This window comes from Parus major, chromosome 19 (assembly GCF_001522545.3).
Source record: "Parus major isolate Abel chromosome 19, Parus_major1.1, whole genome shotgun sequence".
Lineage (NCBI taxonomy): Eukaryota > Metazoa > Chordata > Aves > Passeriformes > Paridae > Parus > Parus major.
The window spans coordinates 3,876,306-3,891,464 of NC_031787.1; the positions used below are offsets into that span (position 1 = coordinate 3,876,306).

General features: G+C 59.1%; 2 protein-coding genes across 6 annotated transcripts in view; one reads left to right on the top strand and one right to left on the bottom strand.

Moving 5' to 3' along the window:
• The first annotated feature begins 218 nt into the window (after positions 1-218).
• On the top strand, positions 219-8,138 carry TMEM120A (transmembrane protein 120A). Of its 2 annotated transcripts, XM_015646300.2 has the most exons (12): positions 219-316; positions 2,176-2,294; positions 2,747-2,863; positions 3,279-3,338; positions 4,018-4,113; positions 4,341-4,430; positions 4,738-4,803; positions 4,921-4,982; positions 5,166-5,258; positions 5,808-5,872; positions 6,402-6,470; positions 6,702-7,084. In XM_015646300.2, exons 1-12 carry the CDS (start codon positions 242-244, stop codon positions 6,813-6,815), a joined length of 1,026 nt encoding a protein of 341 aa, XP_015501786.1. In that variant the 5' UTR covers positions 219-241; the 3' UTR covers positions 6,816-7,084. The 2 variants fall into 2 exon arrangements, with proteins under 2 accessions (XP_015501786.1, XP_018864113.1); XM_019008568.1 differs by lacking the exon at positions 5,808-5,872 and having other exon boundaries at positions 6,702-8,138.
• Positions 8,139-8,265: 127 nt separating this feature from the next.
• Positions 8,266-15,159, bottom strand: part of LOC107212723 (NADPH--cytochrome P450 reductase) — a 28,083-nt gene continuing 21,189 nt past the window's right edge. For all 4 annotated transcript variants that reach the window (XM_015646287.1, XM_015646288.3, XM_015646289.2 and 1 more), the window contains 10 exons: positions 14,533-14,622; positions 13,974-14,072; positions 13,226-13,342; positions 12,430-12,548; positions 11,184-11,365; positions 10,927-11,076; positions 10,196-10,463; positions 9,575-9,720; positions 9,315-9,400; positions 8,266-9,094 (listed from right to left, as the gene is read on the bottom strand). In XM_015646287.1, the coding sequence (XP_015501773.1) occupies positions 8,950-9,094; positions 9,315-9,400; positions 9,575-9,720; positions 10,196-10,463; positions 10,927-11,076; positions 11,184-11,365; positions 12,430-12,548; positions 13,226-13,342; positions 13,974-14,072; positions 14,533-14,622 (1,402 nt within the window). In that variant the 3' untranslated portion in view covers positions 8,266-8,949. The remainder of the gene's footprint in view (positions 9,095-9,314; positions 9,401-9,574; positions 9,721-10,195; positions 10,464-10,926; positions 11,077-11,183; positions 11,366-12,429; positions 12,549-13,225; positions 13,343-13,973; positions 14,073-14,532; positions 14,623-15,159) is intronic.

Here is a 15,159-nt window from a genome sequence, read left to right on the forward strand (position 1 = left end):
AGCGCACCCCGAGATGTGCCGGGGCTGAGAGGGAGCCGGGCGCACCTCACACCGCCCGCTGCTCCAGGAAAGCGCCGCGATTCCCGGGAATCTCCCCTTTTCCAGGCTGCGATTTACCGGGAAACGCAGCGCGCGGAGGCCCCGCCCCGCCCCCGCCCCGGGGCGTGTCCGGAAGGGGGCGGGGCCAGCGCCGCCCGTCGCCGCGGGCCGGGCCGGGCCGGTCGCCGCCGCCATCGCCGCCATGGCCTGGGGCGCCTCGCTCGCCGAGTGCCTGCGCGAGTGGGAGGAGCTGCAGGACGGCTACCAGCGCATCCAGGTACCACCGGCCCCGGGCAGCCCCGGGCAGCGGCCGAGGGAGCGCTCCGGTTACCGGCGCCGGGGGTGGGGATCCCCCGCAGCATCCCCAGCGGGTACCGCGGGCGGCCGGGCTCTGCCCTCTGGACTCCGGCTGCTTTCCTCCCGTGTCCCAGCCCACGGCTACGAGCCTTGTGCCCTGGGGCAGAGCCTCTGGGAGCGGGGCAGGGGCGCCGGGCTGTGCCGGGGCTCGGGAGGAGCGGGGTGCCCCGGTCTGGTGCCCCAGCCCGCCGTGGTCCTGCCGTGGAGACCTCGGAGCTCCCGTTTTTCCTGCTGGGAGCGGCAGCGGCAGCGCCTGGCGTGGCAGGACGAGGTGCGCAGATTTCGCTCCTTATCGCTGCTCTCAGCCCGGCCACGGGCCAGCGGAGCCGAGGTGTCCCGGAATCCAGGCACGCTTCAGCCAGCGCTGTCCCCTCTGCCATCCCCTGTCACCGCCGCGGCTGGCCGGGGGCTCCGTGCCAGGAAGGTGACTTGGTGTCAGAGGTGCTTCCACCTGCTTTGTGTAATCCCCAGGGCGCTGCTTGCCGGGGAAGGAGTGGGCAGGGTTCAGCTCACACAGGGTCACCCAAGGGAAAGGTTGGCCAACCATCTCCTGCTGCCGCTCGGGTCACTCGGCTGCAGCTGAACCCGTTCCCTTTCCCCCTCCTTCCCCCCCGGGAGCGGGGTGAAGCGGATGTTGTTGCGGACACGTCGCTGCTGTGCCCAGATCTGGGGCAAGGGAGGCTTTGAGAAACCTCCTCTTGCTCCATAAGGGTTGCGTGGATGTCCCGGGTCGCCCACTTCGAGCCCGGAGTGCAGCCACTCCGCGCCGGCCCTTCCCTTGGGACACCTCCTCCCACCGCGGCTCCTCATCCAGGCTCTCCCGAGTGGAGCAAGGATGCTGGCACGGCTCAAGGACCTGTCACAAAAGCCACTTGCTCACTGTTAACTCCGGACTCAGAAGGAGGTGACTCTAGATGGCAACAGGAAAGCTTGATGGTCAAGCAGGGAATGTCCTAGGATAAAGCAGGGACATAAATCACTGCTGTGGATCCCTTCCCTCCTTGTTGCTGCTTGTCACCAGAGAGAGGAGATTTCCCTCCTCTGCTCTCGGTTTCACATTTCTCCTTTGGGAACAGCTTTTAAGATCTGGTGATCAAGTGGCTGATAAAAGCTACAGAGGTTAAAACTTGTTAGTGCCAAGGTCTAGTCCAAGGGTTGTTGGTGTAATTCCCTGCTGGAGGTGGTGTTCAGGCTGCTGTGGCCAAGGTGAAGCTGTTTTCCTGCTGAGCTGGACAAGCAGCAGCATTGATCCAGCAGCTCTCCTCTTTCCCTACTAAATATAGTGGAGAAATGCATCCAGCCTTATCCAGGTGCGGTTGGGTTACCGGGCACTTGGCTGCAGCCCTGCTGGAGTCCATCCTCTTCATCCAGCTCACTGACAGGCTCCTTCCAGCTTCCAGTGCTCAGGTGGAGCCCCAAAACCACGAGCTGGGAGGTACAAAGAGCTTCTCATCCTGTCCCAGGAGTGGCCACAGTTGTACCCTGGTCCACACAGTGTTTATTTTTTATTCCTAACTGCTTTCTTATCTGCTGTGTGCAGTCATTGGTGTCCTGAGCATGGGAACATCCTGCCTGGGGTTGGGGATGGGCATCCCCATGGAAACAGGGCTGGCTGCAGGCTGTCCCCAGTTCACCTGGCCTTCTGCAGCCACTCCTTCTCTCACCCAGCAGCTGCACAGGTGAAATTAAGGACATTTTTTAACAAAAGCATCGCAGAGGGCCAAAGGACAGGGGTGTTTGGGCAGGCATCTCTAATGCATGCTGGTCTCTCCTTCCCAGGACAACCACAAGCTGTACAAGCAGAAACTCGAGGAGCTGACCAAGCTCCAGGATGGGATCTCCAGCTCCATAGCCCGGCAGAAGAAGCGGCTGAAGGAGCTGTCGCTCTCCCTCAAAAAGTGAGTCAGTGCTCTGTGGCAGCACGGGAGGGGAAGGATGGGGCTGCTGAGCTCAGCTCATGTCTCAAATGCAAACCTCTCTGCAGCCAAGTGCTGTGGGGAGGCTGATCTTCCCCAGCCCCCCTTTCCTCCGCCCTGATTTGTGCCCCATTTGCAGTTCAGAGCTTGGAAGGGTTTTGCAGGTACCATGAGCTGCTCCCCTCCTGCACAAAGCTCTCCCTGTCCCTCCTAAGGGAGGGAGACCCATCTGGCCTCACCTTGCTCCCTTCTCTGGAGCACCATCACAGCCTGGCAGAGGAGCTTGCCCTGCAGATGGAGTTGTGGACTTGCCTCCCATCCACCTTCCCTGTCCTTGGGGTGTCCTTGCCCGAGTCTGTCGCCTGTGGAGTGCCAGCACGTGCTGATCACGTTGCAGAGGCTCTCCTGATGCCAGGGCTGTGTTTACTCCCCAGATGCAAACCCCAGGCGACTCCCGAGCAGGAATCGTCCATCCAAGAGACCCAGAGCCTGATTAAAGAGAGGCAGAACGTTTTCTTTGAGATGGAGGCCTACCTGCCAAAGAAGAACGGGTGAGAAGGCACCTCAGCCACCCTCCACATCCCTGTGGCAGCAGCTCTGCAGACCCAGAGCTGTCACCCAGCGGTGTCACAGCTCTGCTGCTCCACTTGGGCTCCCCAAGGACACCTGGGCAGGAGCCAGCAGTGCTGCCCCTCACTCCTCTGCCTGCTCATGGCCATCACCCACCCTTGGATGATGGTTGTGCTGAGGAGAAGCCCTGTGAACACCCCAGTGCCCGTGGGAGGTGGGAGGTGGGGTGTGGGCTCCCCCACCCGTCCCCCTGCCCGTGGGAGGGGATTCCAGAGGCTTTGTGCTTGGCAGCTCCGAGTGGAAGCACCTGGGGGCTCATCCCTGGCCCCACTGGTGGCATGAGAGGGGACAGCCCCACAGGCAGGTCCTTGTCCTAACACTCTGCTCTCTCCCCAGGTTGTACCTGAGTCTGGTGCTCGGCAATGTGAACGTGACACTGCTCAGCAAACAGGCCAAGTACGGCCCCCCCTCGCTGCACCGCTGATTTTCCTGACTTGGGATCCCCTTGGCACCAGGAACAGCAGCTCCTCCCAGGCAGACAGGGGGCTGGCTCGGCTCACCTGGTGTAGATTCCCTTCCTGAGCTGTTTTCTGCATCATTTCCCAAGAATCACCAAACCCTTGGCTCCCCCTCACATTCCTGCCACTGGGCTGGGATGGACCATTAGCTCTGACAGGTTAATGGGATCCTCCATGGAAGCCATGTCCATGTTTCCACTGTATTAGGAACTTCCAGGAAAGACAGACAGTGGATAGTCCCCTCCTCTTCCCTTGGGGAAACACCAAAAGTTGGTTTTGGCCTCTGAGAGCTTTTCTGTTGCCAGAGATGCCCAGGCAGGGGAGACCCTCTGTTCCCCAGTCCTCCCCTTGAGATGTGTGCAGATCCCAGTCTGCCCATCTTCCCCACCACGGCCACCCACCACGCTGGGGTGCTTTGGGGTGCTCAGACATGTCCCAGCTGTGTGGCAGCAGCCTGATGTGCTCTGCTCTCAGAAATACCCCCAAGGCAAGGTTCTTCCTGAGTGTGTCCCAGAGATTCCCAACAGAACATCTCTTTTACCCAGCCAGATGGGATGGGAGGACACAAATTTCCAGCAGCCCCCTTACTCCAGGCCTGCCCTTGTGCTTCCCTGCAGGTTTGCATATAAAGATGAGTACGAGAAGTTCAAGCTCTACCTCACCATCATCCTGCTCATTGTCTCCTTCTCCTGTCGGTTTGTCCTCAACTCCAGGTGAGTCTGGCTTGGTGCTGGGCAGAGATCTCCTCCCAGAGCCCCCTTGCCCTTCTCTCCCATCCTGGAACAGCCAGAGCTGAACAGGGGATGCTGTTAAAGCATCTGGACACTGCCCTGGAGGTGGGCTGGCCTTTGTGGGAGCAGGTCCCTTCCCTTGGGGCTGGGTGTCTCACGGGCTGTGGCGGTGCCTGTGCCCCCTTCACACCCTGCCCTGTGTGCCCCAGGGTGACAGACGCCGTCTTCAACTTCCTCCTGGTGTGGTACTACTGCACCCTCACCATCCGTGAGAGCATCCTCATCAACAACGGCTCCAAGTGAGTGCCCCGGGCCGGGGAGGGGGCTGGGGGAGTTTGGGACCCGTCACAGGGGAGCAGCTCCCTCCTACTCAGGGTGTGTGGCAAACCCTGCTGGGAGCTGCAGGAGCGGGGCAGGAGGAACCTCCCGTGCGGAGGAGGCGAGGGAAGGTGGAGCTGGAAGGGCCCTGGGTCCTGCTCTGAGGAGCGTTTCCCAACCAGCCCTGGGAGCTCTGGGGCGGTTGGGGCTGGGCTGCTCCACGCTCAGGGGTGCCTTTGGCTCTGGATTCACGCTCCAGACATGAGCTTCTCTGTGTGTGTCCTCCAGGATCAAAGGCTGGTGGGTTTTCCATCACTACATCTCCACCTTCCTCTCAGGTGTCATGCTGACGTGGTGAGTCTGTGTCCCCCGTCCCATGGTGGGGCTGCCTGGGCTGTGGGCAGCTCTGGCCAAGGGCCCATAGGTCCCCTGCCAGCCCCACATGCCCCAGCCAGCACCTTCTCTCCACAGGCCAGATGGGCTCATGTACCAGATGTTCAGGAACCAGTTTCTCTCCTTCTCCATGTACCAGAGTAAGTGCTGGGACAGGACTGAGCCCCAGGTGCCTGCAGAGCTCTGCAGCACGTGGGGACCTGGCTGTAGCTGCTCACAGCTCTCAGCTCACCTGGCAGTTCCCTTGGCCTCGGGTGGGGTGATGCTGGGGCTGGCAGGTGATCCCTGGGCAGCTCCTGCCAGCAGCCATGCTCTCCCTGCAGGTTTTGTGCAGTTCCTGCAGTATTATTACCAGAGTGGCTGCTTGTACCGGCTGCGAGCGCTGGGAGAGAGGCACAACATGGATCTGACTGTGGGTGAGTGGGATGTCCCTTGCTGGTGGTCTCAGGCTGGTGCTCAGCTCACTGGGAGCTCTGGGATCTGCTGAAGGACATGGGGACACTTTGATTTGAGGTCACTTTTATCAGTGGCAGGAAGAGTGAAAGCCACAAATCAAACCAAAGCTGCCAGAGCAGCATCTCCTGTGGGGCAGCACCACAAGATTGTCCCCCTCCTCCTGCTCTGCTGGGACCACCAGCCACAGCTGGCTCCCTCAGGCTGTGAGCTGGCAGTGGATGTGGCTCTGGGCATCCCAGCTTTCCCCAGGAAGCTCCTTCAGACATGAAACATCCCTCCAACACCCCAGGCACTGCGGGCTGTCCCCTGCCTGGCCCCTGTGACACCAGAGCCCTGGGCTGGATTAGGAGTCAGTGCCACTGTCCCCACTGCAAGTGCCCACAGTGAGGCTGGAATGGCAGGAGCTCCTCACGGTGTGGGCACTGAGCCTCCCATGCCTGGAGGAGCTGGGCTCCTGCCCCTCTCCACCAGCCCATTTGGGTCCTCACAGAAACCTTCATCCCTTGCAGAGGGCTTCCAGTCCTGGATGTGGAGAGGCCTGACGTTCCTGCTTCCCTTCCTCTTCTTTGGGCAGGTGAGGCTGCCCCAGTCCTCACAGGGTGGGAGCAGGATGTTCCCAGCTGTGCTCGGGGGCCTGGCCATGGCACAGACCCCACAGGCTGTCACAGCCATGTGAGAGGGGATGCCTGGGGCAGGGAAATGCTTCCAACAAACGCTGGGCCCTTCCCTCCAAAGCACCCACCACCTCCACAAGTGAGATGGGGAGGAGCTGGGCTGGTTCTGCCAAGTGCTCAGGTGCAGAGGGGCTGCGGTGAGAACCCTTCCAAAACCTTTCCAAAGCCCTTCTGAGCTCCAGCTTGGAGCTGCTGCTGCAAAGGATCAACTCCTTCCTCAGTCAGATTGTGGGGGCTGAAGGCCAAAGGCTGGCCTGAAACGGGGGTGTCCCAGCTGGGGTCCTCTGGGGACGAGCCCCTCATGGGGTTTCACTGTCCCCACACGAGGTGGGTGTGGGGTTTACAGCCAGAGGTAGCAGCTGGATGGGTGCCAGCCTGGGATTGAGCCTGTGGAAGCAGCAGCTCCTCTGAATCTCCTCTCTCCTGCAGTTCTGGCAGCTCTACAACGCCATCACCCTGTTCCGCATGATCCAGCACCCCGAGTGCAAGGAGTGGCAGGTAAGGAGGCTCCTGGGGATGTCCTGGGAGGGGAATGTCCTGGGAGGGGAATGTCCTGGGAGGGGGATGCCCTGGGAGGGGAATGCTCCAGGGAGGGGAATGCTCCAGGGAGGGGAATGCTCCAGGGAGGGGGATGCTCCAGGGAGGGGGATGCTCCAGGGAGGAGGATGTCCTGGAAGGGGGATGATCCAGGCAGGTCCCTCCTGCTGACTCCGGCCTCTCGTCCCGCAGGTCCTCATGTGCGGCCTCCCCTTCTTCATCCTCTTCCTGGGCAACTTCTTCACCACCCTCCGTGTCGTCCACCAGAAGATTCAGAACAAGAACCAGGACACAAAGGAGAATTGAAGTGGGGCAGTGTGGGGGCCTGGACTGTTTCTCCCCACCAGCTCCATCCCCTATCCCCCTCTCCTCAATTCCGTCCGGACTCTGGTGTCTCATCCCATTCCTCGGAGGCCTGGATGTGGGACAGATCTTGGGGCCTGCTCCTGGACAGTCCATGTGCTCAGCACGGGGCTGGATCCGTGCTGGAGTCACTCACCTGGAGTCAGGAGCACCCTGCACCTCCTCTCCTGGCTGCCTCCCACATCCAAACAGCGGGATGCTTGGGACAGCCACTCCCCTCCCTTTTCCTGGGATGTTCTGTGGATGTCCCCACCCCAGTGGGACAGGGCAGAGCCTCACACGGCTCCTGGGCTGCTCCAGGCCCCCCTTGTCCCCCCAGCCCTGCACCCAGGGCAGCCCCTGTGTGTTGAGGGCACTCCAGGGGTGTCCCAGCTCCTTCCTCACCTTCAATCCAGAGGGAAGGGCTGGGAGCAGCAGGAGCCTGGCCCAGGCCTTTCGCTGGAGCTGTGCAAGCAGCGCCCTGGGCTGGCATCTCCTGAGGCTGCACGGCTGAAAATAAAGGGAAGGAGCTGCCCTGGCTCACCAGGACAGTCTGGGAACAGCTTCCACACTCTGCTCTGCAGCTTTGGGTCATCAGGAAGTGGGTCCTGACACAACCTCCCTGTGAGGAGGGTGGAGGTGGGGGTCAATAGGACAATTGTCACAACAGGACAAGAGGAAACAGCCTCAGGTTTCACCAGGGGAGGTTTAGATTGGTTATTGTCTTCACAAAAAAGGGGTGTCCAGCCCTGCCAGGGGCTGCTCAGGGCAGTGCTGGAGTCTCCATCCCTGCAGGGATGTAAAAGCCATGTAGGTGTGGCAGCTGGGGACATGGTTGAGTGGCTGGTGTGGCAGTGCTGGGTTAAGGGTTGGGACTCAATGATTTGGAGGGGTTTTCCAGCCTAAATGTGCCCATGATTTTATGAAAAGTCATCTCCCTGTGCCCTTCCACCAGCCTGGGCTGCAGGCAGGGCTCCTTCCTGTGGCACCCGAGTCTGCACAGGCTGTGGCCAGAACTGTGGCCAGCCAAGGAGCTCGGTGGAACCTCAGTGTCCCTGGAGGTGGGGAAGAGCCACCCTGCACCAGCAGCGGGAGCTCTGGAAGAACCAAAGAGCAGGTTGGGCACAGCTGCACCCCAGTCCAGAGCCCCCCACTGCCACCCTCCCTCCCCTCCCACAGCCCAGCACTCGGGGTAGGGGCTGCCCCCAGCTCAGCCTAAACCCAGAGCTGCCACCACATCCCCAAATTTCCTCCCAGTTACCATTGACTGCTCCTCCTGCCTCCTTCCCTCTGGCTGAGCAGAGAGAATGCAGGAAGCAAACTCCAGACACAGGATTTTTATTCCAAGGGCAAATGTATTTAAATAATTTACAATCACTGGAGAGCCTGAAGGTCTGGGGGTGTTGTTGTTGTCTTTTTTTTTTTTTTTTTCCATGCTTAAATCACAAAGATGTTCAAAATAAAAACCGTATTTAAAAAATGACCGTGCACGGCGTGAGGGAGGGGCTGGGCTCAGGGGAGCTGCAGGGCTGAGACCCCACCTCCCAAACCGGGTGTATTCCAGAGGGAGAGGAGCTTCCCGCTGGTGCTGGAGCGAGGGCAGGCAGCGGGAAATGCTGGTGGGGCCATGGGACAGCTCTGTGCCCAGAGCCAGCCCCACATCCCAGAGCTGGGCAAACGGGGGTGGCAGGATGGCAAAGCCTCAATCCCTGCCTGAGCACAGCCCCTCTGCCCCTCTGCTGTCCCTGCAGGCCAGGGTGGGCTCCAGCCCCGGGGATAAGGCAACACCTCGTGCTCAGGGAAGTGCCCTGGCAGTGTCAGTCCCTCCTGCCCCGCAGTGGCTGCGTCCCCGATGTCCCTGCTGGCCTCAAGGCAAACGCTGGTGCCATGCTGGCACCACAGCTCCTGCCCCAGCTACCCCCCTGCCCCTCTCAACCCTTTCCAGCCCCGAGGGGCTGCTGAGGCCCGGGAAGGGTTGGGAGTGACACCGGGGTAGCCGTGTTGTCACCCACAGCAGCAGTGGGCGAGCAGGCACTTGCCAGCTCCCCTGGCCCACGCCTGGGGACCTGTTCTCTCCCCGGCCCCGCCAGCCCTGCTCTTAGCTCCACACATCCAGGGAGTAGCGGCCCTTTGTCATCAGTTTCTTTACATAGTCCACGGCCTGGGGCTGGCTCATGTTCCCAAACTCGGACACGATCTCGTAGAAGGTGTTCTGCACGTCCCGGGCCATGTTCCGCGCGTCGCTGCAAACCGGGAGCGTCAGTGAGACACCACAGCACAGCCACTGTCACCTCCCACCTGGGCACAGAGGGTTTGCTCACCCCAGACCCCCTGCCCTCCTCTGAACCAGGACAGCACAACCCTCCTGGGGTCTGTAATGCACAGCTGGGGAAACTGAGTCACGCTCCTTTTCCTGAGAACAGGAACACTGTCCCCAAATCCCCGTCCTGTCCCCAGACCTACCCGCACACATAGATGTGAGCCATCCCTTCGTTAACCAGCTTCCAGACATTCTCCTTGTTCTTCTTCAGCAAGTGCTGGACATAAACCTGGCAGGAAAGAAGGTGGGAGTGAGGAGAGAGGAGCAGAGCCCCCACAGCACAGACCTTTGAGAGGGAGGGCAGGCAAGGCTGTGCTCATGGGAGACAGGGGAAGTGCTGGCTGCTCCTGCCTGCCATGGGGGTGATGGTGGGCAGCAGGAACAAGTGGGAACAGTGTGGTACCTTCTCAGCCTGGTCCCTGGAGAAGGCCACGTTGAGCTGGGTGAGGACTCCCTCCTTCTGGAAGTGGGCCAGCTCCTCCCGGTACAGGTAGTCCTCGTGCTGGCGGCGGCAGCCGTAGTAAAGCACTGTCTCACCCACCTCTTTGCCTGCAGGGTCACAAAGCCCCCATCAGCTGGGCCCTGCCAGCCCCAGCTGTCCCCTCCCAGCCTCCCCTTGTCCTGACACCCCCCAGCAGCCCCCAAAGCTGTGCTCTCTGTCCCCCACCCTGGACTTGCAGAGCTGCACGATGGTTTCTGGTTACAAGGCTCAGGACCGATTCTCAGAAGTGGCCACAAGCTTCAGAATCGAGTCTGAGTGACCTGACTGTGGTTATTTGGAGGTGTGGTGGTGGCAGAGGTCGAGAAGTGCCCGTCCACCCCCACACATCCTCTGTGGTCAAGAGGAGGACAAAGCATCCTCCTGAGGACAAAACCACTCAGCTCTGCTCACCCTGCCCCAGCACTCTGCTTTTGGCCGGGCTCAGCAGCAACAGGAGCAGCAAAGCTGCACCCTGGAGGCACCACCTGGCCCCACAGAGCCCTGCAGCAGCTCCAGCCCCTGGGGGAGCTCCTGGGCACTCACCCTGCTGCTTCAGCCAAGCCCGCTCCTGGATGAAGCCGATGAAGGGGGCGATGCCGGTGCCAGGCCCGATCATGATCACGGGCGTGCTGGGCTTGAAGGGCAGCCGGAATTGCGACTTCCGGACGTACATGGGCACCAGGGAGCTGCTCCCGTTCTGGTCAGGCACCTTGCTCTTGAGCCAGTTGGTGGCCACCCCTTTGTTCAGGCGGCCAGTCTTGGTCTCGTACTCCACGGTCACGGCACAGATGTGGATGGAGTTGGGATGAACCTGCAAGGAAATGATGCTGGAACCAGGCAGAGAAGGAACCTCAGCAACCCCACACTGCTTCCTCCTGTGCTCAGGAGTGGGGAGAAGTTTAACCTCATGGGGATAGCTATTCCTCCCTGTGTGCTCCTCATGGGGCTTCTCTCTTAACTCACCACAGGACCACTGAGCTTCCCTGGAGGTTGCCAAGCGTGACTTTTGACCAGCCCCTAAAATGCCACCTTGCCAGGCCAAGAGGAGCAGGGCCCCAGAGAGAGTGGTGGCATCAGGGCACAGCTGGCTGGCATGGGACTCTCCACAGACCCTGTGGGAAGCTGGGATGACTCCATGCATGGAGATCACTAAATCTGCCCCTCTCATAGCCAACGTCACCAGGAGAAGCTCCTCACGTCCAGCTCCCAGCAGAGGGGAGCTGCAGCTGAAGCAGTCCCTCCACAGCCACATTCCCTGCTGGCAGCACACCCACCTTGGAGGAGGAGGCGATGGAGTAGTAGCGGGCCTGCAGGCGGGGCAGGAGCTCACACAGGTGGTCGATGGGGGGGCGCAGGGAGGGCATGTCCTGCAGGATGGCCAGGATGTTCCTGCGGGCCTCCACCACCCAGCTGAGGTACAGCGCCTGCAGGCGAGGAGGGCACGGGCATCACAACCTCCCCTCACAAACACCCCCTGGGCTCTCTGGGTGCCTTGTGGGGATCCCCCAGCTGGGAAGGGCAGTGCTCCCACCTTGCCCTCAGCGGCAGACGAGGCCATTTTACGGAGGCGCTCCTGCTCACCGGCGTCCGTGGCGTACTGGGCCAGCTCGTACAGGACGTTGGTGCGGGGAGGGTTGGTGATGTCCAGGTAGTAGGTCAGGGCTGTCCGGTACGACGTGGGGCAGGGGAAGGGATGCTTCTTGTTGGATTCCTCTGGAGAAGTGGGAGAGAAAGAAAAAATTAAAAATCATCCACCTCACGTTGTTACGTTAAGAGGTTTTGTGCAGGTACTACACACAGTGAGGGCTGGAGACAGCAGAGTGAGCTTCAGGGAGGAGAGAGCAGCCTGTTGGTCAGAGCCCCAGCTCCACTCTGAATCACCTCCCTCCCCAGGCAGCTCCATCTTCCAGCAGCCCATTTTGTGTTTCACAGATGCTGCCTGGTTTAGCAGCAAAAAATACGCCCTGTGTTCCCCACGGGGTTCCCTGCCCCGAGATGTGCGTGCACAGTCCAGACTAAGCAGGGGGCTGCCCTCCATGGCTAATTTGGCCTCTGGCCTCCATCAGATCTGGTCTCAAAAGTGTCCTTAGGCTCTGTCAGCCACCTACAGCTGTGCCAGCAGTCAATGGAGCCGTTCTGTTCAGCCTTGAGAGGTCCATAAGGAGCAGGAATAGCAGCATGAGGTTGGACAGCACAAGACACTGCATAGGGGGCCCCAGGCTCCAGCAGTGCATTAAATTCACTCCCTCTCTAGAAACCAGGAGCTCTCTCAGGCTTCTGGGCCAGCACATCTGCTGCCTCAGGCCTGGCTGTGCTGCTCCAGGAGTGTGATGGGCAGCAGCTGCCATCTCCCTCCTGCCAGAGGCCAGCTCTGCTGGGAATGTTACCCAGGAAAGGCTCTTTGGATCAGCACAAGTGCTCCCTGCTGTCAGTTCAGTCCCCAAGCCTGTGCCTCCTCCCTGGGCTGAATGAGAACATCTCACACATTCAGGGCTCTGAGGAGCTCTGGGGCTGCTGAAGGATGCTCTGGTGGGCTGATGCTCTGTAATTAGGAGTGTGCTGTTACATAATTTGTTGTTGAATAGGCTCCCTAAGCACATTTCACAACTGACCCACTTCAGCTGATCTCAGCAAGCAGGCTCTGAGCCCCTGCTAAAACAGCACAACACTGAGAGGGGCTGTGGGACATCTGGAGCTGCCCCATGGGACCTGAGGGTAAAGGACAGAGGCCACATCTGAAGGAGAACTGCTGACCTTCAGGGGTTATCCATACTCACCATCCAAGTTGTTCAGGGACATGATAGTGTCCAGGTCCGTGCCCAGGATCTCACCAATCTGGTTCACCAGGGAGGAGTCGTTGGCTGGGTACACGGCCACGTGGTCGCCGGACTCGTACCTGGCACGGAGCAGGAGAGCACATGGAACACCTGCACCACCTCTCGACCACCCCCAGCAGCTCAGCCAGAAGACAAGAGGGCTGGCCTGATGCACAGGACCTGCACCACCAGGATCCACACTGCCAGCAGTGACATTGTGGGATAATTGGTTTCCCAGGGATCTCCCAGGTAACAGCAGTTCAGCCAGAACTCCAGCAAGGACAGGTCAACTTCCCAACAGAACAGAGCAAAGCTCCTCAAAACCTCTGCAGTTGTTATGTTAAACCACCTGGATTCACGACTTCCTAACAATTTAAGGAATTTAAGCCAGTGAGAGGGTTTTAAGAACAGGGCTTTATTCCCTCTATGCTTGTAAACCTAAACCAGGCAAATTCAGGTAAGAGCAATCCCCAGCTCCTCCCTTCTCTCACAGCTCAGCTGCCCTCTCATTTATTGAGTGACTTCTAGAGAATTCCTGCAACTGGGACTGCTCAGGTAGGACAGGGATGTGGGATGGGATGGACCCAAAGCAGTCCAAGAGCTGGGAGCAAGTCCTGACAGGGGGTACCTGTACAGAAGCCCAAAGGGGCACTGTTAATGAGCAAGGTCCCCTTCTCAAGTGCTGGATGAGGCTGGTACCACATCCTTGTTCTTTGCTCCCAACAAAACAGAGGAGCAGTCCCCTCCAGGGAACTACCTGATTTTGGAATTGGAGATATCCAGCTCCAGGTGCATCAAGTGCCGCTCTCCACCCTCGTTCAGCTTGCGGTTCTCCGTAACCTGAGCCAGGAAAGGGTTCTTGGCATCAAATGGGCTGGAAGGAAAGACAAGGGTGTTCTGGGATAGCCTCCTGCAGGCTCATGGAGCTCCTTGTATCCAGGCATGCTCCCTCTGACTCCAGAGCAGGCTGCCATCATTTGGTTCCAAAAGCACAAACCAAATGATGCTGCTCCCCACACCAGCACAGAAAACAGATCATGATCCTGCTGCTCCCCACACCAGCACAGAAAACAGATCCTTTTCCTTCTCACCACAGCCCAGCAGTCAACAGCTTCTGTCCCATTAAGGACACAGGAGACAGAAGTGGATGAATCTCAAAGAAAGGTTTCAGGCTGGAATGAATGTTTCAAGCTCATCTCCCCACAGCAGTACTGCCAGCAGCCATCATGCATTGGCCACTGCAGGCAAGGGAAGGCTCAGGACAGATGCTGTGGATGTACCAGCCAAACAGAGGATGTGACCACAGCCATCTCCTCACCACAAATGATTCATTAATTGGGGAATCTCAGAGTCCCACAGGAGATCTGAGCCCATTTCTCTTGGGCAGAGAGGTGCTGTGCTGCAGGAATGGCACTACCTGCACAGCAGGTGCTGTTAGAAACATCAGGGAGCCACCAGCCAAGACCTGCCCCATGTACACCCTGCCCAGGGGGTTTGGCACTCACGGCTTCTGGTTCTCATAGCTCTTGAGCCGGCCCATCTCCCCCGTGTAGACTTTGTTCATGTTGACATCTGTGTGCACCACCAGCTCGTACTGCCGGATGCTGGAGGGGAAAAGGGAAGAGAAAAAAGTCAAACTGGAACCCACAAGGTCCAACTGGAACCATCATCTCCTTTGCTGGATTTGCTGCAGCTCAAAAACAAATGCACATTTCACCCCTTTGCCCCTCTTGAGCCATGAGGGACCAGGCAGAATTGGCAGAAAGCCCAAAGCAAGGGGAACCCTCAGCCTCCCTGGAGCCTCACAACCAGCACAGCAGCCCCAAAGGAACCAAACCCATCATCTCCATCTCAGAACAGGAATCCAGAGCTGGGCTTGGACTCACACCAGGACAGGTTCAGGCCAACAGCCTGTATTTCTGCTATATTTCACTTGTGCCCTGCTCGACTCTGGAGGGGGAGGCAGTGCAGAGGACAGGGAACAGCAGCCCAGGGCTGATGGCACAACCACCAGTCAGAGGTGGCCAGTCTCTGACACCCAAGAGGAGCTGCTCCCAAACCCACCTGGACTCTTCTCCTGTAGCCTCCACCCCGAAGTGCTCACACACTGCTGGCCAGAACTGCTCTCTCCAGGTGATGAAGTCTTCTTCCAGGCTAGCCAGGACAGAAGAGAGAGTCAATAACCCAGCCCTATTCCCAGAGGAGCTCCCTGAGATCCCTGTGGTCCTCCTCTCTCCCATCACTGTGGGAAAAGGCATTTGCCTTAAACCCAGGCACCTTTGGTACCTCCACATGCCCACAGCTCACCAGGAAAGCACCTGCAGAGCACTGAGTGGGAACTGTTGCTACACCAGACACCTCTCCCTTCCCTAGGTCTGCCAAGGAAGGCTTTGCTATTTAGGCTCAGTCTTTAAAAAAACTCAGCTCCCCCTTTTCCACCCCTGGCATGAGGTGACCTTCCTAACAGGTCATGATTCCACCATGGCACTGCCTATTTTTCCAGGCTCAGAGCCTTCCACACACAGCATATCCCTTCCATAAGGCCCTGCAGACCTTAGAGGTAGAACCACAGGTTGATGCAATGTCCCAAGGTGCTCAGGTGAACACAGAGAGGTTAAAAAAAACAAAAAAAAGAAAGAAAATCTCGTTGTCTGAGTTGGAAAATTGTTGCCTCCCACCATGAAACACCTC